This window comes from Rutilus rutilus (genome assembly GCF_951802725.1).
Source record: "Rutilus rutilus genome assembly, chromosome: 1".
Lineage (NCBI taxonomy): Eukaryota > Metazoa > Chordata > Actinopteri > Cypriniformes > Leuciscidae > Rutilus > Rutilus rutilus.
The window spans coordinates 19,902,529-19,929,658 of NC_140209.1; the positions used below are offsets into that span (position 1 = coordinate 19,902,529).

General features: G+C 39.8%; 2 protein-coding genes across 2 annotated transcripts in view; both read right to left on the reverse strand.

Annotated features, from left to right (window-relative positions):
• Positions 1–39: 39 nt before the first annotated feature.
• Positions 40–15,506, reverse strand: ccdc134 (coiled-coil domain containing 134). The gene is made up of 7 exons (XM_084412530.1): positions 15,332–15,506; positions 12,113–12,217; positions 11,910–12,031; positions 11,494–11,578; positions 3,487–3,668; positions 3,324–3,395; positions 40–1,107 (listed from the first exon to the last, which is right to left on the reverse strand). The coding sequence occupies exons 2-7, from the start codon at positions 12,210–12,212 to the stop codon at positions 982–984; spliced, it is 687 nt and encodes a 228-aa protein (XP_084268656.1). The 5' UTR covers positions 12,213–12,217; positions 15,332–15,506; the 3' UTR covers positions 40–981.
• Positions 15,507–15,976: 470 nt separating this feature from the next.
• Positions 15,977–27,130, reverse strand: part of mei1 (meiotic double-stranded break formation protein 1) — a gene marked incomplete at its 5' end in the record, with an annotated part of 34,267 nt that continues 23,113 nt past the window's right edge. Inside the window, 10 exons of the mRNA XM_084431221.1 lie at positions 15,977–16,073; positions 16,163–16,266; positions 16,391–16,522; positions 16,682–16,785; positions 20,167–20,248; positions 20,336–20,508; positions 20,749–20,833; positions 20,934–21,085; positions 21,640–21,750; positions 21,855–21,947. Of these exons, the coding sequence (XP_084287347.1) occupies positions 16,013–16,073; positions 16,163–16,266; positions 16,391–16,522; positions 16,682–16,785; positions 20,167–20,248; positions 20,336–20,508; positions 20,749–20,833; positions 20,934–21,085; positions 21,640–21,750; positions 21,855–21,947 (1,097 nt within the window). The 3' untranslated portion in view covers positions 15,977–16,012. The remainder of the gene's footprint in view (positions 16,074–16,162; positions 16,267–16,390; positions 16,523–16,681; positions 16,786–20,166; positions 20,249–20,335; positions 20,509–20,748; positions 20,834–20,933; positions 21,086–21,639; positions 21,751–21,854; positions 21,948–27,130) is intronic.

The window sequence follows — 27,130 nt, forward strand, 5'->3', positions numbered from 1 at the left end:
CGAGACATTCAGCACAAATGAACCGAGAAACAGCAAGAGTTTGTTCAATAGACTTTATTAATTCTGTCAGTAATAATCTCCCACAGATGCTGAACAGACTTATTCCACTAACAGTCACATGATCAGATCGATAAAGCCTGCATGAAAGCGTCTTGAAACTGAAGCGAATCAGCACAGAACCGCATTCACACTGACATCAGTTTGATTCAGATTCATGGCTAAAGAGTTTCTCTGGCAGTGCAGCTCTGATCTGAGGTCAGATCATTAACGCTTGTCCGTTTCACATGGGCTAAATATACAAATCTTTAATCAATAATAGTTTCTAAAGAAAGCAGAAAGACATTAAATCACCAACAATTCTCTTATTAGACTATAAGGTATCCCCAAATAAAGCATTTATATTTAATCTAAACAAATGGATTTTATGTGTAGAAACAATTTCTGACTTTATATTATCAAAACGTATCAAGTTTGTGTTAAATATCGAAATAATCTGCCACTGCAGTGTCCAAAATACCTTCTACCTACCTACTTTGACTCCGCCCACTCAACAGACTCCACCCACTCTGGTTACCCTGGCAAAGAAGACTCCGCCCACTTAGACCACTCCCACTCACTATTACCTCTCCCACTGATCACTCCACCCACTATACATGACCACACCCACTCTGGCTACCCTTACAGGCATGAACCCCACCCAATCAGAACTCCTCCCACTCTTACAAACCCCATTAATCTGACTCCGCCCACCTGACCCCTCCCCCTCCCATGGCCCCTCCCCCTTAACCCCAGTACAGAGCTACAGCACTTAACACACACACACACACACATTACCAGCAGTGGATCTAACGCAGAGCCTCCTCAATCAAACAGAGTTGAACACAGAAGTGTTCAGAGACTCGTTGTGAAACCTGTAAACCTGTCGAGGCCCGTGAGAGATCCAGCACAGGCTCCCTGATTGAGTGTGAGCTTCTCCCGCCTCTATAACTCGCTGCGAGAGCGAGAGATGCGCGGGCCCTTGCGGATCTCTTTCCTCTTCTCCTCCTTCCTCCTCCTCTTCTCTTCCTCACGCAGGATCTTCTGGAAGGCTTCGGCCGTGTGCAGCACCTGAAACACACACAGACTCACTTCAGCACAACAGTCACACTGTAGTTCACACATGAACAAACATGTACACTGTAGAACAATCAAGTAGAAACCAAAGCAAAACAGTCACTATAAATCTAATGGCTAATTATTATTATTACGGTTTATTGATTGATAATTTAACAGGAGAATGTATAGAAGTCTTTAAACACAATCTGAGTTTATCTTCTTGACTGATGAACAACATCTGAAGCTCTGCTGACTCCTACTGGCTCCATCTACACACTACAGCCCATCAATTACACTGATTTTGTCCAATAAATACTTTAACATTTTAATATGAGTGAATAAAGTGCATTAAAACTCATTTTAGATTGATTAGTTAGATTTTTTTTTTTACTAATTAGTAAATTCAGACTGTTCATGTTTACATACATTTGATTTTTTTTAAATGTTTTTTTTTTTAGTTACATATTTTTATTAATTGAATTTAAAATGAGTATATTAAGACTAAATTGTATCAAATATTGGAGTAAACTGAGAATATATATTTTTAATACATATGAATATATATATATGAATATATATATATATACACACACACACATAATATGGTCATGTTTTCATACATTTGATTATTTTTATTTTTTTTAAGTTACATAATATTTTTATTAATTTAATTTAAAATGAGTATGTTAAGACTAAAAAAGTTTTTTTTTAAGTTTTTTTTTATGAAAATACAATTTTAGCCATAAATGACCTGCAATATAAAATGTAATTTTTATTTAAAATGTTTTATTTTGTGATTAACTGGTTAGATTTAATTTAAAACGAGCAAGTTCTGTGGGCCAGATGTTCGCACATTTGCGAATGCAGCATTAATAGCGCCATGGCCAAGACGCAGAAAGCGCTTGATGTGAAACCGCAGTGTGTGTGTGTTATGTACCAAACCTGCAGTTCCTCAAGTAATCAGCGCCTGTCCCCACCCACTATACCGTAAACTGCGCGTCTCCTTAGCCTATGTGTTCGTCTTGCTCTGCTGCCATTTCACCAGGAGGCATATGCCAGGAAACCCGCGCTTCCTAAGTTACACCTGCTTTTAAGAGGCGGAGAATTTTCAGCACAAAATAGAGGAGCGCTTTCACCGGCTTTTTCTGTACATAACGCAGAATACAATACTTAGGCGCAGTTTACGCTTCCCCTCCCATCTCTTTATGTGACACTCCCACTCTCCCCTTGACCATCCCATGAGTGCATATGCATGACACGGAAAGCGCATTTTGCCATTTTCAGTTCCCGCGACAGGCAGTCTTGCGCTCGTACATATCTCGCCATGGTTTTATGCACACTTTGCGAAACAAATACGCCTGAAGTGGGCACAAAAGCGTAAGTACATCTGGCCCAGAGTGTTTTCAAACATTTAAAGGTGCAAGTCTCGAACTATGCCCCCTTCTGGCGACACACGGAACTGCAACCAGAGTTGTGCACGCGGTTATGTGGAGTTTGCGTTGGGGTTTGGGATGAACTAGAAGCCGGTCTCTTTGAATCCATCTTCTACTTTTGCAAAAGTCGCTTGAGTTGTCTTCGCTGATGCGGATAATGGCGGCGAATACACAAACCTGCCAGACATAGCCAGGTGAGCGTGAAAGCGCATGACGTCACGCCCAGTCGATTCCGTCCCGAATCCCTCTTATTTATTTTACTGTACAGGATTATAGAGGCAATCGCAGTGATCATAGAAGGGCTCATTCAGCCCATCAGGCAATTGTTTAAGCATGTATGGGTTAGAAAAACGGGTATTTTTAACATGAAGTAAACTGAATTTTTTAGTGCTTTAAAAAAAAAAAAACAGTTTTTGATTAGCTGGTTAGATTATGTTATTAATTTATTTAAATCAAGTTTAGACTGTAAATGTTTTCAAATATTTGAGTAAAGTGGGAAACAAGTTTTTAGAATATTTTTAAAAATAAAATTTGCTGAAATTAAATTGAGTTCAATTTGAGCCATTAATGAACTGCGATTTATAATGTAAAATTATAAAGAAAAACAACAGTATTACATTTAATGTACATGTTAATTTGTACGGTGACTGAAAACACATTGATTAACCCCCAATTTCATTATTAACAAAATTCAGTGGACATAAACATGACAATCACATCAAATAACATTTCATTAATATTAGATTATTATAATATCCATCTCTATGTGTGTGAGTGTGTGTGTGTGAGACTCACGTCGTCTCGTTCAGTGCGATACGGGTTGAGGAAGTCAGCAGATTTCTCGGTGATGCCCAGTTCCTGTGACATCTAAAGCAAACACACGCACACACACAAGTAAAGCTCATTGACTCTGAATAATGTCATAATGCTGCTATTTCCCATGATGCCGAGCGCTGACCAGCGTGAGCACGTGCTGATGCGCTCCTCCGCTGAAGACGCCGGTCTGGTTGCAGAAGCGCAGGCCCCAGCGCAGCAGACCGCTCCAGTCCGCGTGACGCTCGTAGTAATGATGAACGATGCGCGGGAACCGCAGGGCCACGTCCCCGAAGAACGCCGTGTTCTCCACCACGTGAGAGTACGCTAGAAACACACACACACTCAACTTGGTCAAATATTATTAGAAATCACCACATAAGAGTATGCTAGAAACACACCATCCTTTTGAACGGGAGTGTTTACAAAAGCTTATTTTTCAGATAAATGCTGTTCTTTTGAACTTTATATTCATCAAAGAATCCTGAAATAAAAATGTAAATAATTGTTTTCAACATTGATAATAATAATTATTGTTTCTTGAGCATCAAATCCTCATATCAGAATGATTTCTGAAGGATCATGTGACACTGAAGACTGGAGTAATGATGCTGAAAACACAGCTTTGATCACAGGAATAAATTACACTTTACGATATATTCACATAGAGAACAGCTGATTTACACTGGAATAATATTTCACCGTTTTTACTGTGTTTTTAACAGGGTCTGAAATCTACACAGGTCTGCAAAGAGCCAAATGCGGGTAGATTTTCCGTTTGGCGAGTAAATCGCAAAAGGCTATCTTCCACACTGGCGGGTGAATGTTCATACCAAAATATGGAATTGTCAGCGCGCCCGTGCTCTTCTGCCTCTTAAAGCTCTCATCTGTTGACGGCGCTGAGGAAAAAGGATATGTGAAGCTCCCGCCACTGGAAGAAGCGGTCGCCGCCCATTTGTGTCCTCCCAGTGCTGGCAGTTTGAGAGCAAAGGTCGCGCACCCATCTAAGCCATGCAGAACGTCTTCAGAACTCGCGGATCGTGCATAACGGTACTCCGCCGCTGGCCAGGCTGCTTCTGCTTTAAGGGCCTTGCACACTGAGTCCGAAATTATCGCATGCGTTTTTTCGCTTTCGAGAATCAGTGACTCTGAATTGTCAAAACACCATTCAAAATGCTTGCTACGGATGCGGAAAACACAGAAAATCGAACCTGATTCGTTTTTTTTTTTTTTTGATGGACGAAAGTTTCGGAGGCAGTGTACAAGCGTGATTGACATAACGTGATGTCGTATTTATTTTTCAACATGCGAAAATTTCGTACGCGAATTTCGGACTTAGTGTGCAAGGGCCTTTACACACCATGGCCGTTCTTTTCCCATAGCGTTTGCAACACAATACTCGTTCCCTTATCTCTCAGGGAACCGAGGTTACGCAAGTAACCGAGTACGTTCTGCCTTCCCTTCCACATGAGTCAGGTGACGAAACTGACAAAACATGTTTTTATTTCACCCCAATGATAGTAATATTTCATATTTTTCTCTCATTTTGATCAATATATATATATATATATATATATATATTTTTTTTTAATTATACATTTCACATTTTGCTCTGGACAATTTTTTATTATCTCAATTAAATGTACTGAAATGAATGTATATGTGACAAAAAAAAAAAAAAATCTGTTTATTATTTTGGCCGGTAAAAAAAATACTTGGCTGGTGGATTTTTTCATCTACCAGTCCCCGTGGCAGGTGAGCCAAAAAGTTCACTTCGGACCCTGGTTTTTGATCAAATAAATGCATAAGAGAGTCTTTTGTCCAGTGGTGTGTCTATATAGTTGATATTAATCTCAATATTACATTTGCATGTATTCATCATGAGAACACAGCAGTTCTTGTGTTTATAAACTGATAGATGTCAGTCTATAATGAAATGAAACCGTATATTGATGAATATGATAATGTTTTTGAGCTGATTTGGGGACTATATCATGGAACATGATATGGAACATGGAACCGATCCAACCGATATAGATATTATACCGCAAAGTGATGAAGTCACTGACCATTACATGGTAACTTGCATATTACGTACTGCTGTAATATGTCATGCGGCGCCGCGTTATCAACCAGGCAGAACAATCCTTCCATCCACCATAGATAATTTCTCAAATTGCTTATCTGATCTGTCTCAGCTGCTGCCTGAACCCAAACAAACAGATGAACTAGAAGAACTAACTAGCACTATGAGCACCATTCTCTCTAGAACATTGGATGTTGTTGCACCCATTAAATTAAAAAAGGTCAGAGAGAAAATTAAAGCACCGTGGTACAACAATACTACGCATGTTCTAAAGAGAGAAACCCGTATTTTAGAGCGTAAATGGAAACAAACTAATTTAGAGGTCTTTAGAATCGCGTGGAAAGACAGTATGTCACGTTATAAAAAGGCCCTAAAAGCGGCCAGGGCTGAGCACCTCCGCAAACTAATAGAAAATAACCAAAATAATCCAAGGTTTTTATTTAACTCCGTGGCTAGACTAACAAATAAACAGACGTCACCCGAACAAAATATCCCGTTACAGTTTAGTAGTAATGATTTTATGAAGTTCTTCACTGAGAAAATAGAAAGCATCAGAACCACAATTGTAAACGTTCAATCTTCAATTGCGCCTTATAATTCAGCCTCAATTATCACCCCGCAAGAACAATTACAGTGCTTTACAACTATAGAACAAAGAGAGTTAAATAAACTTATCACTTCATCTAAAACTACAACATGTTTATTAGATCCTATACCAACTAAGCTACTGAAAGAAGTGTTACCTATAGTGGAAGAGCCTCTCCTCAATATTATTAACTCATCTTTATCTTTAGGTCATGTTCCAAGAACATTTAAACTGGCAGTTATAAAACCTCTCATTAAGAAACCACAATTAGATCATAATAATCTAGCAAATTACAGACCCATTTCAAATCTTCCATTTATGTCTAAAATATTAGAAAAAGTGGTGTCCGCTCAATTGTGTTCTTTCTTGCAAGAAAATGATATCTATGAAAAGTTTCAGTCAGGATTCAGGCCGCATCATAGCACTGAAACTGCGCTCGTTAAAATCACAAATGATTTACTTTTAGCTTCTAACCAAGGCTGTATCTCAATACTAGTTTTACTTGATCTTAGTGCTGCGTTCGATACTATAGATCACACAATACTCTTAGATCGACTACAAAATTATACTGGTGTTCAAGGACAAGCATTAAGCTGGTTCAGATCGTACTTATCAGACCGTTACCATTTTGTCTGTTTAAATGGAGAAAAATCGATCATAACTCCAGTAAACTATGGAGTGCCGCAAGGATCTGTGTTGGGCCCTCTATTATTCTCAGTATATATGATGCCACTTGGAAATATTATAAGGAAACATGGAATTAGTTTCCATTGTTATGCTGATGACACTCAAATATATATTTCATCACGGCCAGATGAAAACACTAAATTATCCAAATTGACAGTGTGTTAACCTGTTAACCGTTGCCAGTGCGCCCGCGCACTGAAGCGTTATTTATTTATTTAATTCAAAATTACTATCAGATTTAATGTTATACCTTGACAAACTATACATAATTAAAAAGATATAATACTCAAGTTTCAGTATTTGACCACTATTGTATTCTGAGAAACTCATAGTGACAGTTATGTCTTAATTTGTGTCAGGAGTTATGAAATGAAAAAATGAGTCGATACCTTTAATATGAATTATGCGCGTCAGCCGCTTTCATTCATAAAAAACTCCGTGCTGTCGTCATGACAGCGATACACAAAACAACGTCCCTCAGGGCTTTAGCTCAAAAATGTGCAGATTTGGAGAAATATTGATAGATTCTCATAGATTTACATCATATTTCTATAGACAGGAATAATATTTATTGAATTTATACCCAAATGCGTCGATGTAATCTTTATGAGCATTTGGTATTCCGATACTGTGTTTTTTAATTCATACCAATAGCCTGAGGGCGCTATATGCACAATAATAGTCCATATATGGAACATGAAGAAGAGCCATGACCATGTGACATTCCAGGACGTCACTGATACACACAAAGCTAACAAGAGATCGCGCTGTAACATGCAGATACAGATGTTTTGAAGACAATAAACATGATTGCACTGATATTTGAGTTACCTGTGTTTTTCAAGCCATGCCAGGTATTTTCATAATAATAGATTATATTTATAATGTAATGCTAATCTATATAGACTATCATTGTGCAGAACACTATCCAATAGTATATTTTCTGTCTGATTTTTTTTATCTGAAGCCAAATTAGATCACAGAAGATTATTTAAAATACTCAACGTGCGTTAAAAAGTAAGTTTAGAGCACAAACATGGTTTTAATCTCATTTAATGTCGTGTATTGATGGTGTGCTAAGCTAACATGCTAGCTAGCCCTAGGTGCACCTGGTACCTAGAAGTTATACTTTTATTATTTTTTGAATGCTACCTGAAATGTGTCTTTATTCAAGAAATGCATTTGATACAGTTTAAAATGTGTGGTGAACTTTGAGAAAAGAAATTAGGGACTGAAACCCTATGAATAGCCTGTGAATAGCCAGTCGTTAGTAGCTATAATGCAGACAAAAGAAATGCATATTTCGAGCCATAACCAGGCTGGAGAGGTGTGAATGTGTGCAGGGGGAGACTGAGACTGAATGGGGATCGTCTGCACCACAAAACAATAGAGACAATATACTGGATAGATGGTTAGAAGATGACAATAAACATCAGTAGCATTTTAGCGTCAAATCAAAATAAAGTCACATGACATGGTCTTGAAAAACATTTAACTAAATACAGAGTTTTGGACTTATTATCTTCAGATTTTAAACATAGAATGTTTAGACATATGGCTTTAGCTGTAGTGCATTTCTAGATTGCTCCAGTGCCAACTTCAATTTTATTTTCATGAGGATGTTTCATAAAAATTAATTTCTAATAATTTTACAAAACTTTGAAGCTATTTATAAAAAAATTTGTCATTATGACAATAATTAATTCTACATTTACAATAAACTGCCAGGTGTCAGCTTTCAAATGAGATCATACTTGTGCTTTTAAAGGGTTCATGAACTGTATCTGTTTCAGTTTGGGTATGTCATTTCTGGGGATTTTTCAAAAGTGGGGTTGCAGCTTAACAGGTTAAAGATATAAAAGATTGGATGACGCGAAATTTTCTTTTATTAAATCCAGACAAAACAGAGGTACTACTTATCGGTTCAAAAAACCGCCCACAAAACCTCTCGCAATACAACTTTAACATAGTAGGATGTCCTGTTACTTTATCCTCTACACAGTAAAAGACCTGGGTGTTATACTCGATTGCAACCTGTCTTTCGAAAATCATATTTCATATGTTACAAAAACCGCCTTTTTCCACCTTAGAAACATTGCTAAGCTACGTAACATGCTATCAGTTTCTGATGCAGAAAAGTTAGTTCATGCATTCATGACCTCGAGACTAGATTACTGTAATGCTTTATTAGCTGGTTGTCCTGCATCCTCAATAAACAAGCTACAGTTAGTCCAGAATGCCGCCGCTAGAGTTCTTACTAGATCAAGAAAATATGATCATATAACACCGATTTTATCATCACTGCATTGGTTACCTATAAAGTCCCGTATTAATTACAAGGTATTGCTACTGACTTATAAAGCTCCAGTCTATTTAACGGATCTTCTATCGCCCTATAATCCATCGCGCTCTTTAAGATCACTTAATTCGAGGCTTTTGGTCATACCTAGGATATCCAGATCATCCAAAGGAGGGAGAGCATTTTCACATTTAGCTCCAAAACTCTGGAATAGCCTTCCAGATACTGTTCGTTGCTCAGACTCGCTCTCCCAGTTTAAAACTAGATTAAAGTCGCATCTCTTCAGCCAGGCATTCATATAATATTTTTAATCTTACAGTTCAAACTACAATCCGGCCTCTAGTTCATAAACGCCAGAGGAGAACTGGCCCCCGACTGAGGCTGGGTTCTCCCAAGGTTTTTTTTTTTCTCCATTAGGTCACCTGATGGAGTTTTAGGACACCATTAGGTCACTTGATGGAGTTTTTCGGTTCCTTGCCACTGTTGCCTTTGGCTTGCTCAGTTGGGGATATTCTGGGGATATTTAATTTGATTTTATCAATCAATAAATTCCACTAGAAACAAACCTTGTTGTATTATTTTAATTTAATACTGTGAAGCTGCTTTGATACAATCTGTATTGTGAAAAGCGCTACACAAATATACTTGACTTGACTTTAGCTCAGCAAATACTGATATACGAGTGTAATCACATTCAGCTTGTTTTAGATCGATGACAGTTTCATCTCTATTCTCTTCTGCAGTTCAGACTGAAACGAGTGACTGAAGAATCTTGTTTTTCCTGTTTATTTCTGAACAGCATGAAGCGCTACACAAATAAATGACATGCTTTCAGAGGGCGTGTGTGTACAGGCATGAAAACAGGTCAGGGGTAAAAAAGGTGAGAAGGATGCGGCATATCCCCCCCCCCCAAAAAAAAACTGTAGCTTGTCAAAAAATAAAATGTAATGAGTGAGTAGGAACGCGTGAGTATTAACACGAACAGATTAAATAAGTACAAAATTCTCACTTATTAATAGAATTGAACCATACTCCACAGTGATCAATCCCCCCCCCAAAAAATCCGTAAGCTGCATTGGCATAGTATTACCAGTGTTTCTCACAGGATTTTTGGATCACTGTGATGAGTGGACCTCTGCCACTCTAGGGGGGTTCGGGGGCATGGTCCCCCGTAAGAAAATGTTGTGCTTTTTAATGTTAAATTCATCAATCTGGTGCAAATTAAACAAAGAAAAATTCAAAACTCTTTTAGTTACAGTGTCTGTCTACATTACTACTACAAGAATAGTTATAATATTAATCCCATGATAGTAATAGCCATATTGTAAAACAAATGCACTGAAAAATAAAGGAAACTTTCATAATTAGTTTTGTACTAATTTCTATACTTGGAAGAGTATATTTCTATACTTCACATTAAAGATGTGATTGGGCTAGCCCAATGTCAATCAAGAAAAGAACCAGTGGGCCGCTGAACTATGTGTTTCATCGGGTGTCAAGAGAAAAAAAAAAAACTATTTACTACTACTATTTATCACGCATTAAAAATGCCCCAAACAAGTCGTCTGTATGATAATCTGAAACAAGGACTGGTGAGCGTTGTCCTGCTTCACTTCACAGATGCTGAGTGAAAGGAGAATTATAGAATGAAAGGATACTCATTCATTTATATGACACTTTATTCATCAGGAGAACAGCTCGTTCAGCGCGTCATACGTCGTCCTTTCAGTTTCGGTTTTCAATCGATCAAGTTTTTTCACGTTCTCTCTGTAAACCACCCCTTTCAATCCGATCGAAAATATTTGTAATAGAGCTGACACTTTGAGTTTTTAATGGGTTATGTTAAAGCCCTACTTGTTATAAATGTTTTTATGAAATATCTCTAGTGAATGCATTATCATATCACCGTATTATTACCGCCAAGCGAGCCACAAATTAAAGCTTGGTGAGCCACATGAGGCTCGCGAGCCGCGCAATGAATAACACTGCTACTTGTTCCTGCTCACTCAGCGCTCACGGCACCCGCGCCCGCTCGCGATATTATCTCGCCCACTTCTATATCAAAATATCAAAATAATGACATTGGCAACATCGCTGTCTGTATCTGACAGGACAGTTAACATTGCAAGCTAACTTACCTCAAGCTTGCTTTCCGACGTGCGGTTTGTTCGGCAGTCCAGTTGTCAGACTCGCGGTAAGACTTTGAAAACATTTCTGGCCTAACGTTACTCTGACTCGTATTGGCTGTCATGTTTCGGCATTAGGAATGATGATTGTTTTTTAAAGCTGCGAAGTTTATGATAACTTTATAGGGGATAAATGCTGGCCTCGGCCTCAGCATCGACCTCGACCACGACCCCCCCCCCCATAAATATTTTCTCATCGGATCTGCACAAATCACGTAGGTGACCCTTTTAGGTTTTAAAACGGCGAATTTCGCCGAAAGGTGAGGAGTTTTCATGCCTGTGTGTAATATCAGTAAGAGTCTCTTCACCTTCTTTGATTTTGTCGTCAAGTGGAAACGGATCGTCCGGCTGCATGTTAGCAGCGATAAGAACAGCTCTGGAGTCCTCCAGCACCTGCACACACACACACACACACAGATTAGACTCGATCAGACGCTCTTCATTAGACTGAAGCTCTCACACACACACACACACACACACACACACACAGAGATCAGACTTGATCAAATGCTCTATATCAGACTGAGGCTCTCTTGAACACTCACACACACACACATGCTCTTCATCAGACTGAGCCTCTCACACACACACACACACACACACACACACACACACACAGAGATCAGACTTGATCAGACACTCTATATCAGACTGAGGCTCTCTCGAACACACACACACACACGCTCTTCATCAGACTGAGCCTCTCACACACACACACACACACCTTGAAGAGGCCCTTCAGCATGATGTCAATGATCTTGTACTGCTGGTTGATGTCGTTGAGCTCCACCAGGTTCTTCAGAGCCTTCAGCTGATCTTTCCTCTTGGTCTCGAACAGACGCTTATCTGAGGGAGACGTTCAGGACAACAAACCACACACACTCACACTCATACACACACACTGATTGGTGTGTGTGAGGAGGATACAGATCTCCAGGTTGGAGTCGTGTCGATGTCTCGGTGTGTCCGAGTCGGAGCCGAGGGCCGCCGGAGCCGCCAGCAGCAGCAGAGCACAAACACTCAACATGACCACTAGAGGGAGACACACACACACACACACACCAGAACAATCACAGATATAGTGAGACTCTGAAACTCTGAATTGTGAGGAAAAAAGTCTGAATTGCGAGATATAAACTCGGAATTGTGTGAAAAACTCAAAATATTGAGATATAAATTTAGAATTGTGAGGGAAAAAAACAGCAGAAAAAAGCTTTCATTCTACAGTTACAAGAACACTGATGTGCTGGACTATAGAAGCTTGTTTTCGCCATGAAATAGGCCTAAAACATTTAAAAGGGTAATCGCAACTTTTTCCTCACAATTTTGACTTTTTCCTCACAATTCCGAGTTTATATAAAGTTGGAATTGCGAGATAAAAAGATGCAATTGTCTTCTATATATTTTTACTATTTATTCTCACAATTCAAAGTTTATATCACAATGAACTGTGAAGATATGAGCTCGCAATTGCTAGAAGAAAAAAAATCTTAATTGCGAGATCTAAATTCAGAATTGTGAGAAAAAAAATTCAGAATTGAGAGATATTAACTTGGAATTGCGAGAAAAAAAGGCAAAATTGTGAGATATTAATTTGGAATTGTGACAAAAAAGACAAAATTTTGATGACTCAGAATTGCGAGAAAAAAGGCAAAATTGTGAGATATTAATTTGGAATTGTGACAAAAAAGTCAAAATTGTAAGATATTGAATTAGTTGTGAGAAAAAAAAAGTCAAAATAGTGAGATATAAACTCCGAATTGTAAGGAAAAAAGCCAGAATTGAGAGATATTAACTCGGAATTGCGAGAAAAAAAGTCAAAATTGTGAGATCTTAATTTGGAATTGTGACAAAAAAATCAAAATTGTAAGATATTTAACTAGTTGTGAGAAAAAAAAAGTCAAAATTGAGAGGTAAACTCGTTAATTGCGTGTAAAAGTCAAAATAGTGAGATATAAACTCCGAATTGTGAGGAAAAAAGTCAGAATTGAGAGATATTAACTCGGAATTGCAAGAAAAAAAAAATCTGCAGAAACAAGCTTTCATACAGTAGTTACAAGAAGACAAAATATTATAAAACAAAAATAATAATGTAATCAATAATTTAAATTGCATAAATAAACATCACAAATGCATCTGCTCACAACATAATGGCCATTATAAAAGAGTTTGGATTACTCAAATCTTCTCTAAAATTCAATTGAACCTTTCAATAAATAAAATGAATAAATAATGTGTGATTTTAAATTTAACATCAGACTAAAGTGGAAACATGAGAATACTGAGATATAAACAAACCAGAGTTTTCCACTCCTGGCTAATTAAAGGTGATTTCTAGATTTAATGCTCGAGTTCCTGTTTAATTGGGCCCGGAAACACTGAAACATCCATTTCCTGTGAAGCCCTTTTAAAACTATGTTTTGTGAAAAGCACAATACTAATAAACTTTTTTAATAAACTGAATTTACACTAAACCAGTGAAAGATGATAATCCAAACCTGTGTGACTTTCTTTCTTTCTTCTGTCGAACACACAAGATTGACAGAGTTTTTTTTTTTTAATACCAATTTGAACAAACAATCCAATACCGATATTTTTCACTTTCTCTCTTATTTGAAGTTTTGTCATTAAAATGGTGAGTGTTTTGATCATGTTTTAAATTAGCAACAGTGGTAGTACTAGTTAATTTATTGCTGTATCATCAAATCGTTTCTAATGAACATGGATTGGATCCATTTAATTAAGCAGGCATACAGAAACACATAAATAAACACAACAGAACAGGATACAAGCACATAAACAGTGCTTTTTATGGTTGGTTTAAAAGTAGTTTTCAGGTACAGAAATAACTGCATATTATTCACTGTATAAATTAAATGCACATTAATCCTTATTAAAGTTACAAAAGTCAAGAGTAGTGAGCGATTTTCTTTGGACGTGTGTGAATTTCTCTCAGTGAGCAGAATTGAGTTCAGTTGCGCTTGAATATTTAAGTTCGCAAGGCTTAAAACCTCAAAGGATACATGCCGCATTTTGTACAGATTTAATTTAGTTTTGGCAAGTATTTAATTATTTTACCCAAAGAAAAACATTGGATTATGAATATGAGATCTTATTCAGCTCAGTGCCTTCTTCACGCAGTTAATTAATGAACCGTTGGTTTGTTATATCAGCCTATTTTCACGCTATAGCCGATGGCTGAGATTTATGATTTAAAAAATCAGCCGATACATCGGTGCATCTCTAATGATTTTGTCCATATAATGAAGGTCAATGGGGTCCAAAGTTGTGTGATTCCCAATGTTCTTCAGAATATCTTCTTCAGCGTTCAGCAGAAGAGAGTCGCCATACAGGCTGGAAATGGCACGAGGAATGACCCATTTCTGGGTTATGCGATCCTTAAATAAATTACTTGACTGGAAGCTTCAAGGCAAAATCCTTGCGAGTGTAATAATCATACCAGATGATTGTTATATGATACACACACGGTTCAGACTGTCTGAAGTGGGTATTAGTGTTGTTTAGACATGATGCTCCAGCATCTGCTTCAGACCGACTGAAACTATAAACCCCGAGGGATTTGTGTTTAATATTTCATGTTTGCTCAGAACCAAACCCACAGTTCTACTTCCTGTCCTGAGACACAGAGCTCAAACCAGACTAGTTATCAATAACCACTTTGATACAACACATATAATAATTATAAATAATATTATTTTACTATTATTAATAGTAAAAAATATTATTAACAACCAATATACTGATTATTTTGCAGTCAGTCAGATAATGTAACCACTCCTCATAGCAGCAAGGGTTATCCAGTCCAGCTCAGTCAACTATCTACTGTCTAATATGATAGAAATAATTCATACACATCATAATTCACATGGAAATACCGCAGTACTGAATGATTACCATATTAATTTACCCTGGTACTCAAACAGCACCATAATGGTATTACTATGGTATTTGATGCAACCATCATTCCCATTAGCAACTGAACTGATATTAAATATGACCTGTAAAATACAGTATATAAATCACGAGTATATTATAGAATAGAGAGCGCATCCCTACATCGCGTCGCGTCATAATCAGTGCAGATGTTGCAGCGGTGATCGCGTGCGTGATGCGGATCGCACTCACCTTCACCTTCAACGCGAAGCGCACGCGATCATCGGTGAAACGCGTCGATCCCCCGCCGATTCAAACGCTCGTGTTGCGATGCGAGCGTCGCGTGCGATCGGGTCATTCACATGCCGCGCGCGTCCTCCAGTCCGCTGATGCCACGCGATTTCCGCACGGAGCGATTAGAGCGACGCACCGCACGCACGCTGACGTCAGCCTCGCGTCATCACGATCGATCATCGACAGCGTTTGATAGGCGTTAATTCTTTAGACGCGGCAGATGAAAACATATCAATACTGATATTGATCAACACGCGACACAGATTACAACAGAAACATCTATGAAATTATTTAATATGATTACAAAATTAATCAATAACTAGTTTTGCTACTCACAAAATACAAAAACGAGTTTAGTTATTTTTAACAATAATATGAATATTAATCAACCATTTTTGCTACTACTCACAAAACATAAAACGAATATAGCTATTCTTAACAATAATAATGAATATTAATCAATAATCATTTTTGTTACAACATAAATTATAAAATGAGTAACTGATTGTCATTAATGTAAATAAGCATATGAACATATTTCAGTAGGGCATCTCTTCCGTAGAAAAAGAAGTACAACTTTGCAGAGGTGTGTTATTGTGTTTATGTGTTATTGTGTTTATGTGTTACTTTGTGTGTGTATCAGAGGTCCTGAGCACCGGCTGTGAGGTCTGACAGACAGACAGAGACCCGTCCAACCCGACTGACACACTCTGTGTTAAGGACACACACGGGTCAGAGGAATGTGTGTGTGTGTGTGTGTGTGTGTGTGTGTGTGTGTGTGAAGGATACAGCATGTGTCTGTTTGAGGCGTCAGAGGGAGGAAGAGGTTGGAGAGACTCCAGTAAAGCATCCATCCTCATCCTCAGATCATCAGGAGCAGAAACAGCACAACACTACACACACACACACACACACACACACAACATGACTGCTTTTCTGTATTTCTGATCAAATAAATATAATTAAAATCAAATCAAATTAGATCAAAATAATAAAATGTGTGTGTGTGTTGCACACCTGTGTGAGCATCGTGCTCAGTGTGTGTTTGCTGTGGTCAGTGAGGTCCATCACTCCTCGTCTTTCCACCTCCTCACACACCGACTCAACTTCTGACTTCCAGTGCGAGACGCTGCCGCTGAAACGCACCAGCTGCGGGCACACACACACACACACACACATACGTGAATCAGTCAGCAGAACATGCATGTGTGTGTGTGTGTGTGTGTGTGTGTCTGTCTGTGTGTGTACATGTATAACTCTTTGTGAGGACCGTTTGATTACGTATGTGTATTACGTAACGTGTGTTACCAGTGTGAGGAGCTGCAGTGCCGCAGGTCTCAGGCTCCCGTCACACGACAGTAAAGAGAAGAGCAGGAAACGAGTCCAGGGCTGATGAACCACCATGTGCTGCACTACACACACACACACACACACACACACACACACACACACACACATGCATTTCTCCATATAAAGCAGCCATACAGTATTCAGTCTCTATATTTCTCTCACAGCACAAGGAATAATTCACAATATTATAGATGTGAATATAGTCAGCAGCAGGACTGTGTAAATGTCTAACCAAATTTTTTTTAAAATTGAGTTTCCTTGTTTAAGCGCTATACCAAAAAAAATGACACACACACACACACGTGTTTTCATGTCACCAATTAATACATTTCTGCCACAGTATCATCTCGTTTATCGTCGTAACACTCGTTTCCTGAATGACTGACGCGTTGCAATTTCACTTGGGAGCCAAATCCCCATCGAGTGCTAAGAATCGGGCCAATGGACATCGGCGAGTGAGATTTGTATTTTGACGCTCTGACATACAGGAAAAATGGTGCAACGGAATAAAGTAGAGTTAGCTACAAACTAGCTAGTAGTTACTAAGTCTCTAGTGTGGACTTTACCTTCCAATTTAAAGGGTAACTAAACCCTAAAACCCTTTTTAGCTAATGATCTGTCAGAATGGGGCTTTATTAATGCTGTTCATTGATTCAAGTAATTATTTTGACATTTGTGTTTACAGTGTTTTATTTCAACAATATATGGTGTAAAAACATCTGAGTGCTGCCCTCTTCAGGTTGAATGGCGGCTACTGCAGTTGAATTTTCCTATTGGACGTTTGCGGTACTGCGTGACGTAAGCAGGTATCAGCTCACCACGCCCTTGCCTACAGAGAGACGCGTCTCAGGTGCACGCCCCCAACCAATTGAGCTCGCCTAGACTGTAAATGAGCCGGAGCGACCGGAGCCGCTGCTGACTCCAGAGGAGGAGATGTGAGCGTAGAGCCCCCTGGTGGCTGATGTACGCCATCGTCACAGTGTTGTTCGTGGTTTACATCTGTTTAGTAAACCACCAGTGTTTCCCACAGAATTAGATTCTATTTGCGGTGGTGTGGTGTTTGGGGACGGGGACGGGGACGGGGACGGGGACGGGGGGGGCGGGGGGGTGATTAAGTAAAATATATCATATATATATATATATATATATATCATACATTTTTATTGACAATGTGTACTTCCCATTGCCAACACTTAGTGTCAGATAACTTAAAGACTTTGCCATTGCTACATTTCTATGCTATGACTGCTCCACAGACTTTTTGTTGCAAATTTTGCTCACACACAAACCTGGAACTGGACACACACACACACACACACACACACACACACACACACACACACACACACACACACACACACAACTCACAAACTTACTGACACACTCAAACACAGGCTCACACACTCAAACACAGGCTCACACACACTCACACATTCAAAAAGACTCACACACAGATTCAAACACAGACACACACTCAAACACACTCAGACCCAAACACAGACTCAGACACACACAGGCTCACACACACACACCAAACTGGACCTGGAGGTGGACACACACAGACTCAGACACACACACACGCACACCTGGAGATTGAGGTGGACAAAAACCAACACACACCAACCTGAACCTGGAGATAATAATAATATAATGTCTAGTCTGGTGGCTGTGATATGAACCTACCAACGTCCGTTGCAATGATTTTTGGAATGACTGATCGCGAGAGGAACAAATTACGTTTTAGTCGCATAACATCGGTTAATGGAAACGCCGTCATTTCGCAATAGTTGTAACGTTAATTGATATTTAGAAAAAAAAATCGCAAAAGTTTTGCACGAATCTGTAATGAAACGCGACAGCGCTTAACATCTAGACAACTTCTCAGAGTTATGTTGAGCAACAGTGTTCATTATACTAACCATTCAACTCCGGATTGATTCTGGAATCTTCGCTGGGGGAATAAGCATTAAAGGAGAAGTTCACTTTTGAAAAAACTTTTGCTGATAATTTACTCACCCCCATGTCATCCAAGATGTCCATGTCTTTCTTTCTTCAGTCGAAAAGAAATTAAGGTTTTTGATGAAAACATTCCAGGATTTTTCCACATATTATGGATTCCATTGGGACCCAAACGGTTCAAGGTCCAAATGACAGTTTCATTGCCGCTTCAAAGGGCTTTAAACGATACCAGACGATGAATAAGGGTCTTATCTAGCGAAACGATCGGTCATTTCAAAAATAAATAAAAAAGTTTAAGTTTTATAAGCACAAATGTTCGCCTTGCTCTGTTCTGTGATGCGCGTTCGTGACGTCACGTAATACGCAATTACGTTGAAAAGGTCAAGTTTGATGTGTTTACAAATGTGCGGAAGGAGGACCATATAAACATTTTCAAATGTATTTGTGTCAGTTTATCGTTTAAAATGCCCATTTCGTGTGCGCATCCTGAGTGTTTTAATATTAAAAAGCCAAAAAGAACATTTTCTTCAATTTTTCAAGCGTGACCTTTTCAACGTAATTGCGTATTACGTGACGTCACGAACGCGCATCACAGAACAGAGCAAGGCGAACATTTGTGCTTATAAAACGTAAACTTTTTTTTTTATTTTTGAAATGACCGATCGTTTCGCTAGATAAGACCCTTATTCATCGTCTGGTATCGTTTAAAGCCCTTTGCAGCTGCACTGAAACTGTCATTTGGACCTTGAACCGTTTGGGTCCCAATGGAATCCATAATATGTGAAAAAATCCTGGAATGTTTTCATCAAAAACCTTAATTTCTTTTCGACTGAAGAAAGAAAGACATGGACATCTTGGATGACATGGGGGTGAGTAAATAATCAGCAAAAGTTTTTTTAAAAGTGAACTTCTCCTTTAAGCACCGGCAACAATCCGCCCTCTACATGCTCATGTTTTGATTCAGATCGTGCGGTAAGAGAAGGAGGGGCTAGTCGTGCCTCCATTGTCAGTTTGTGAGAGAGAGGGGGAGCAAGCAGCGCGAATAAAATACAATTTTACCCATATTAAATAGTTAAAAAATCTGAATCAATCCGTGGCGGTCAGCGTTGATATGTGGCGGGCCGCCACAAATTAATGAATGTATGGGAAACCCTGACCACTGTTTAATAATTTTATGTTTAGGTTCTCCTCCTGCTGTAGCGAACCGTCATCTTTGTGTACCGTTACACCCTTAGTTTTTAAGCTTTCGAATTAAACTTAATTTATGAGGATTACTAAAATACGTGACCATGCCACTTTATTTGATCGCACTGCTCACTTCTAGAAAGGGTAAAATGATGCAGCTGTTGTCATTATGCTTCACTGTGTCTGATCTGAAGCCTCACTGATAATCACTGTAAACACTGATACCTGTACACTGTAAACCTGATTCAAGCACACGCATGTGAAGATGTGTGTGTGTGTGTGTGTGTGCGTGTGTGTACCTGATTCAGGGGTCCTGCGGCACAGAAACTCCATCAGAGATGTCAGACAGTTCAGAGCCGCGCTGACCAGCAGATCCTGCTTCTGCTCACACACACATCAATCACTGATTTACTGTCACTCACAGCATGTGTACCTGCAGCACGAGTGTGTGTGTGTGTGTGTGTGTACCTGCAGTATGAGTGCGCTGAGGGCCGTCATGAGGCTGGTTGTGCCGCTGTGTCCCAGTGGGTGTAGAGCACCGTCTGCTGTCTGAAGGGGTCGTTCCAGCGCTGCGTCACACACACACACCAGACCAGACTCGTCCACATCCAAACACACCTGCACAAACCGCACACTGCACACTACACACACACACACACACACACACACACACACACACACACACACACACACACACACACACACACACACACACACACAGGGGTGCTTTAAATCAGATAACCTGTAATGAGATTATATCACTTGAGGAATCAGATCAGTGTTTTCTCACAAAATCAAACCTGAAACTTCAGCAGTTTGAACTTTCTACATTATTTAACTCTGTGTGTGTGTGTGTGTGTGTGTGTGTGTGTGTGTTTTACCGAGCAGCAGCGCGTCTGTCTCTCTCTTGCTGAAGGCTAGTCGTCTCAGTATCTGATGAAGATCCACACTGATGCTCTTCTGCACCTTTAACACACACACACACACACACACACACACACACGCGTCAGGTGTTTAGCGCTGCGACACACACACACCTCACCTGAGCAGGACGTGTGTGTCTCACCTGAGCGTCGTGTTTGTTCTGCAGGAGCACGAGGGAGGAGAGCAGGAGCAGGGAGGAGCAGTGCAGTGATGAAGATGATGAAGAGGGAGAGGAAGATAAGACCTTCTCCAGCAGCTCCATCAGCCTGATGTTACCCAGAAGCAGAGACGCCACTGGAACACACACACACACAACCATCAGGTGTGTATGTGTGTGTGTGTGTGTGTGTGTGTGTGTGTGTGTGTGTGTGTGTGTGTGTGTGTGTGTGTGTGTGTGTGTGTGTGTGTGTGTGTGTGCGTATGCGTGTGTGTGTGTGTGTGTGTGTGTGTGTGTGTTAGCAGCTCCATCAGCCTGACATTACCCAGCAGCAGAGACGCCACTGGAACACACACACACACACACACACACACACACACAACCATCAGGTGTGTGTGTGTGTGTGTGTGCCTGGGTTCTCCCAAGGTTTTTTTTTCTCCATTAGGTCACTTGATGGAGTTTTTCGGTTCCTTGCCACTGTTGCCTTTGGCTTGCTCAGTTGGGGATATTCTGGGGATATTTAATCTCATTTTATCAATCAATAAATTCTACTAGAAACAAACCTTGTTGTATTATTTTAATTTAATACTGTGAAGCTGCTTTGATACAATCTGTATTGTGAAAAGCGCTATACAAATATACTTGACTTGACTTGTTTGTGTGTGAGTGAGTGCGAGAGTGTGTGTGTTACCTCTGTCGGTGGCGTGTGACGGACACACACACAGGAAGCAGTACAGACAGTTGAACCCAGACAGCAGCAGCTCAGACTCACTCGAGTCCATCTTTCCTACCAGATTACTGACTACACACACACACACACACACACACACACACACACACACACACACACACACACGTATGAGTGATACACACGTTCAAAACCGCAGACAAACTCTCTGTTCCTACCGTGGTAAAGCAGTTTGAAGTCTGTATGGTTCATCTGACTGGATGAGTGACTCTGAATCACAGACAACACGTCCAGCAGCACCGACAGCCCGTCTGAAACACACCAGATACACACACACACACCAGTTTTGAGTTAAACACACCACATACACACACATACCACACACCAGATACACACACATACTAATGGCGCTCGGGATCCTCCTCAGTCCTGGGAGCTTCTACTGAGACACTTTGTCACTATCAAGCTGAGTTCCCTGTCTGAATACTTCTCATTGCTTTACGCTCCGGTGTTGAGTTCTGTTGAGGAATCCTCATTAAAGCCTTGTATCGATTCATCCTCGAGTCTCTCTTCATCAGTCGTGACCATAGACTGTAGAGATGGACGATGAGATGATCACTCTAAAGTCCCAATATGGCGCTGATATCTTATGTTGATATGGGACCTGATTCTGCGCCTTCGTCCTTAACAGTATCCAGTGGGATCTGGAGGAACGGATCGCAGAGGCCACTCTCCCGGTCCTGAGGGTGAGATTTATGTTCCAACAGCCTTACCCTCATGGACTCTGTACACTCTTCCTCAGGCTCAGGAGTCAGCAGTCAGCAAACCCTCTCGCTCCTCCGCAACCAGTACTGGTCAAGTCAAGTCAAGTCTATTTGTATAGCGCTTTTCACAATACAGATTGTATCAAAGCAGCTTCACAGTATTAAATTAAAATAATACAACAAGGTTTGTTTCTAGTGGAATTTATTGATAAAATCAAATTAGATATCCCCAGAATATCCCCAACTGAGCAAGCCAAAGGCAACAGTGGCAAGGAACCGAAAAACTCCATCAAGTGACCTAATAGTGTCCTAAAATTCCATCAGGTGACCCAATGGAGAAAAAAAAAACCTTGGGAGAACCCAGGCTCAGTCGGGGGCCAGTTCTCCTCTGGCGTTTATTAACTAGAGGCCGGATTGTAATTTGAACTGTAAGATTAAAAATATTATATGAATGCCTGGCTGAAGAGATGCGACTTTAATCTAGTTTTAAACTGGGAGAGCGAGTCTGAGCAACGAACACTATCAGGAAGACTATTCCAGAGTTTTGGAGCTAAATGTGAAAATGCTCTCCCTCCTTTGGTGGATCTGGATATCCTAGGTATGACCAAAAGCCTTGAATTTAGTGATCTTAAAGAGCGCGATGGATTATAGGGCGATAGAAGATCCGTTAAATAGACTGGAGCTAAGCCGTTTAGGGCTTTATAAGTCAGTAGCAATACCTTGTAATTAATACGGAACTTTATAGGTAACCAATGCAGTGATGATAAAATCGGTGTTATATGATCATATTTTCTTGATCTAGTAAGAACTCTAGCGGCGGCATTCTGGACTAACTGTAGCTTGTTAATTGAGGATGCAGGACAACCGGCTAATAAAGCATTACAGTAATCTAGTCTCGAGGTCATGAATGCATGAACTAACTTTTCTGCATCAGAAACTGATAGCATATTACATAGCTTAGCAATGTTTCTAAGGTGGAAAAAGGCGGTTTTTGTAACATATGAAATATGATTTTTGAAAGACAGGTTGCAATCGAGTATAACACCCAGGTCTTTTACTGTAGAGGATAAAGTAACAGGACATCCTACTATATTAAAGTTGTATTGCGAGAGGTTTTGTGGGCGGTTTTTTGAACCGATAAGTAGTACCTCTGTTTTGTCTGGATTTAATAAAAGAAAATTACGCGTCATCCAATCTTTTATATCTTTAACACACTCTGTCAATTTGGATAATTTAGCGTTTTCATCTGGCCGTGATGAAATATATATTTGAGTGTCATCAGCATAACAATGGAAACTAATTCCATGTTTCCTTATAATATTTCCAAGTGGCATCATATATACTGAGAATAACAGAGGGCCTAACACAGATCCTTGCGGCACTCCATAGTTTACTGGAGTTATGATCGATTTTTCTCCATTTAAATAGACAAAATGGTAGCGGTCAGATAAGTATGATCTAAACCAGCTTAATGCTTGTCCTTGAACACCAGTATAATTTTGTAGTCGATCTAAGAGTATTGTGTGATCTATAGTATCGAACGCAGCACTAAGATCAAGTAAAACTAGTATTGAGATACAGCCTTGGTCAGAAGCTAAAAGTAAATCATTTGTGATTTTAACGAGCGCAGTTTCAGTGCTATGGTGCGGCCTGAAACCAGACTGAAACTTCTCATAGATATCATTTTCTTGCAAGAAAGAACACAATTGAGCGGACACCACTTTTTCTAATATTTTAGACATAAATGGAAGATTTGAAATGGGTCTATAATTTGCTAGGTTATTATGATCTAATTGTGGTTTCTTAATGAGAGGTTTTATAACTGCCAGTTTAAATGTTCTTGGAACATGACCTAAAGATAAAGACGAGTTAATAATATTGAGGAGAGGCTCTTCCACTACAGGTAACACTTCTTTCAGTAGTTTAGTTGGTATAGGATCTAATAAACATGTTGTTGTTTTAGAGGAAGTGATAAGTTTATTTAACTCTATTTGTTCTATAGTTGTAAAGCACTGTAATTGTTCTTGCGGGGTGATAATTAAGGCTGAATTATAAGGCGCAACTGAAGATTGAACGTTTACAATTGTGGTTCTGATGCTTTCTATTTTCTCAGTGAAGAACTTCATAAAATCATTACTACTAAACTGTAACAGGATATTTTGTTCGGGTGATGTCTGTTTATTTGTTAGTCTAGCCACGGTGTTAAATAAAAACCTTGGATTATTTTGGTTATTTTCTATTAGTTTGCGGAGGTGCTCAGCCCTGGCTGCTTTTAGGGCCTTTTTATAACGTGACATACTGTCTTTCCACGCGATTCTAAAGACCTCTAAATTAGTTTGTTTCCATTTACGCTCTAAAATACGGGTTTCTCTCTTTAGAACATGCGTAGTATTGTTGTACCACGGTGCTTTAATTTTCTCTCTGACCTTTTTTAATCTAATAGGTGCCTAACTGGTGGCCCCATATAAGGAAGGATGAGGGAGTTCAGGCAAGGATGTCCCACCTGTGCCATCTCCAAATCTCCTCGTCACTTACCTGGAGGTAGGGATGTGACGGTGAAGATATTTTCTCACCGGTTAATCGAAGTGTGACAACACCGGTAATACCGGTGTCACTGGCGGGGCTTTTAAATCGCTGATTTGAAAGTGAAACTAAAATGCGCATGTCCGCACGGACATTCCTAGTGGTGTGCTCCGCCCGTGGACATGCACTGTTATTTGTGCCCGTGCGGACGAGCGCATTTTAGTTTCACTTTCAAATTAGCGCCAATTCGGGGGCGGATTGCTTGAATGGTGAGTTCATTAGCCTATTATTCTTAATGAAAACACAACAACAAAACAGTACAATGACAAATTCGCTTAAATAGGCAATTTTACATTTCGCTTTGACACCAAAATATTGCTCCATTAACTTGGATAGTTCTTTTAACTAAACTAAATGATTTTATAAAAAAAAAAAAAAAAATCTAATTTGGGTGACGGTGAAAGAAATCTAAAAAGACGGAGGGGGCGGGGCCGCGGTGGGCAAGTGATGTAACCGGTAACACCGTTCATGAATCCATGTGTTCATTTTGCATATCTGTCCGGTGTGTTTGTAGGTGTTGGGTCTGTGTGTGGTGGCTTGTATGTTGCCTAGTCACCAGCTGATCACTCCAATCAGTCATTCAGCTGCAGCTAGTCTGCTGCCTATATCTAGCTGGAGTGAGACATGCTTGGTGTCGGTTCGTCACTCTTCTTTTGTTCTCTCACCCAGTTCCTGTGTCTGAGTTCCTAGCTGAGTCATTCCTGCATCTCGTCTGTGCAGTTCGGAGATCGATCTAGAGTTTTCTTCAACCAGCTGCCCGGTCTGAGTTTCCACGCTGAGTTTGATTCCTGTCTCTTCATCTCTCTCTCTCTCTCCTTGGATTATTGCATTGAGTTCGCCAGCCTGATGACTGTGGTTTTCTGAGTATTTCCGCTGTCCTGTCTGTCACAATAAACTGCTATAGGCTACTTGCATCTGGATCTATGACTCTCATTCTGACAATCGTAGCAAGCCTACCTGAAGATAAATTGCATCCACTTCCCATTCCTCAATGACTCTGGTCACACCTAGGAGTAGATTTCATCACAGACCTTCCAGAATCCCAATCTTTCACCTGTGTTCTTGTGGCAGTCGACAGGTTCTCCAAAGCATGCCGAATCCCAATGAAGAACCTCCAGCTAAAGCACTTTTCCTTCACGTGTTCAGAAACTTCGGCTTACCTGAAAACATTAGCCGCGTTTCCACTGTCGGGCCAGGGCCGGGCCGTGCTAGTGCGTGCCAGGGCCAGTCGCGTTTCCACTGTCACTTCCGGGGCTTGATCGGGGCTTACTCGGGGCCAACGGCCAGGATTTCTGGCCTGTCGAATACCTTGGGCCAAAGCGGGCCAGCTCGGGCTAGAGGAGTGGTTACCAACAGAGGAGGAGTTTACCGTGTAGAGACGGCAGCGCCGGATGATTCTGTCAGCATTAAAGACTTAAAAATAAAATAATTTAAATCGCGTTCATGTTTGAATGCCTTCTGTTTGTGGTGCAAAAGACTATGCGCGCTAGCCGTTACCTTAGTAAACATAGTAAACGCTTGAAGATACGCATAGTAAAAAAAACAACATAGCGAACGCTTGAAGAAATCAGACCAATCTTAAAGGCTATCACAGTAATGTTTTTATTTTATCTGTCATAGCCTACGTCTCGTCTCTTTAAACCGGACTATCAAAAAATAAAGTAACTTTTTTTTTTCGGGAGCTTCCTCTGTTTCTCTGACTGAAAATATCTGTATGGGAGTCGAGAGAGTGCTAAAGCTCCTCAGGTCGTATGGCATATATTTGTAGAAATGATCATTTTTTCTAAATGTGATGTAAATATGTCCTGTAACTAAGTTACCAGATAAAGAAACAGACGCGACTGAAAAAGTAAGTGTGTCTTCTTTCTTTTGTGAAATAGACCTAACGGTAATTTATTTCTGAGTGACTAATGTGCAATTTTTACATAAATTAATTCATTATGATCAATGTATCACTTTTTATTGTAAACCTGTGGTAAAACATCGATGCTTGGGTTTTAAATATTCAAGTTTATATTCAAGTTAATTTTATCGTGTTTGTTTTCAACGCTGTTTCCAGTGATTTCTGATTAGTTTTCTTATAAAACTTCCATTTGTTGGTGAAATGATGGGTTAGTGTGACGTTGTCCCAGAGAGGCGTGTTACGG

Coding starts and splice junctions, on each gene's coding strand:
- ccdc134 (XM_084412530.1), bottom strand. CDS start 12,212: ATGTTGAGTGTTTGTGCTCTGCTGCTGCTGGCGGCTCCGGCGGCCCTC. Junction 12,032..12,112: donor CGACTCCAACCTGGAGATCT/GTATCCTCCTCA, acceptor CGTCTCCCTCAG/ATAAGCGTCTGTTCGAGACC. Junction 3,396..3,486: donor ATCAGCACGTGCTCACGCTG/GTCAGCGCTCGG, acceptor TGTTTGCTTTAG/ATGTCACAGGAACTGGGCAT.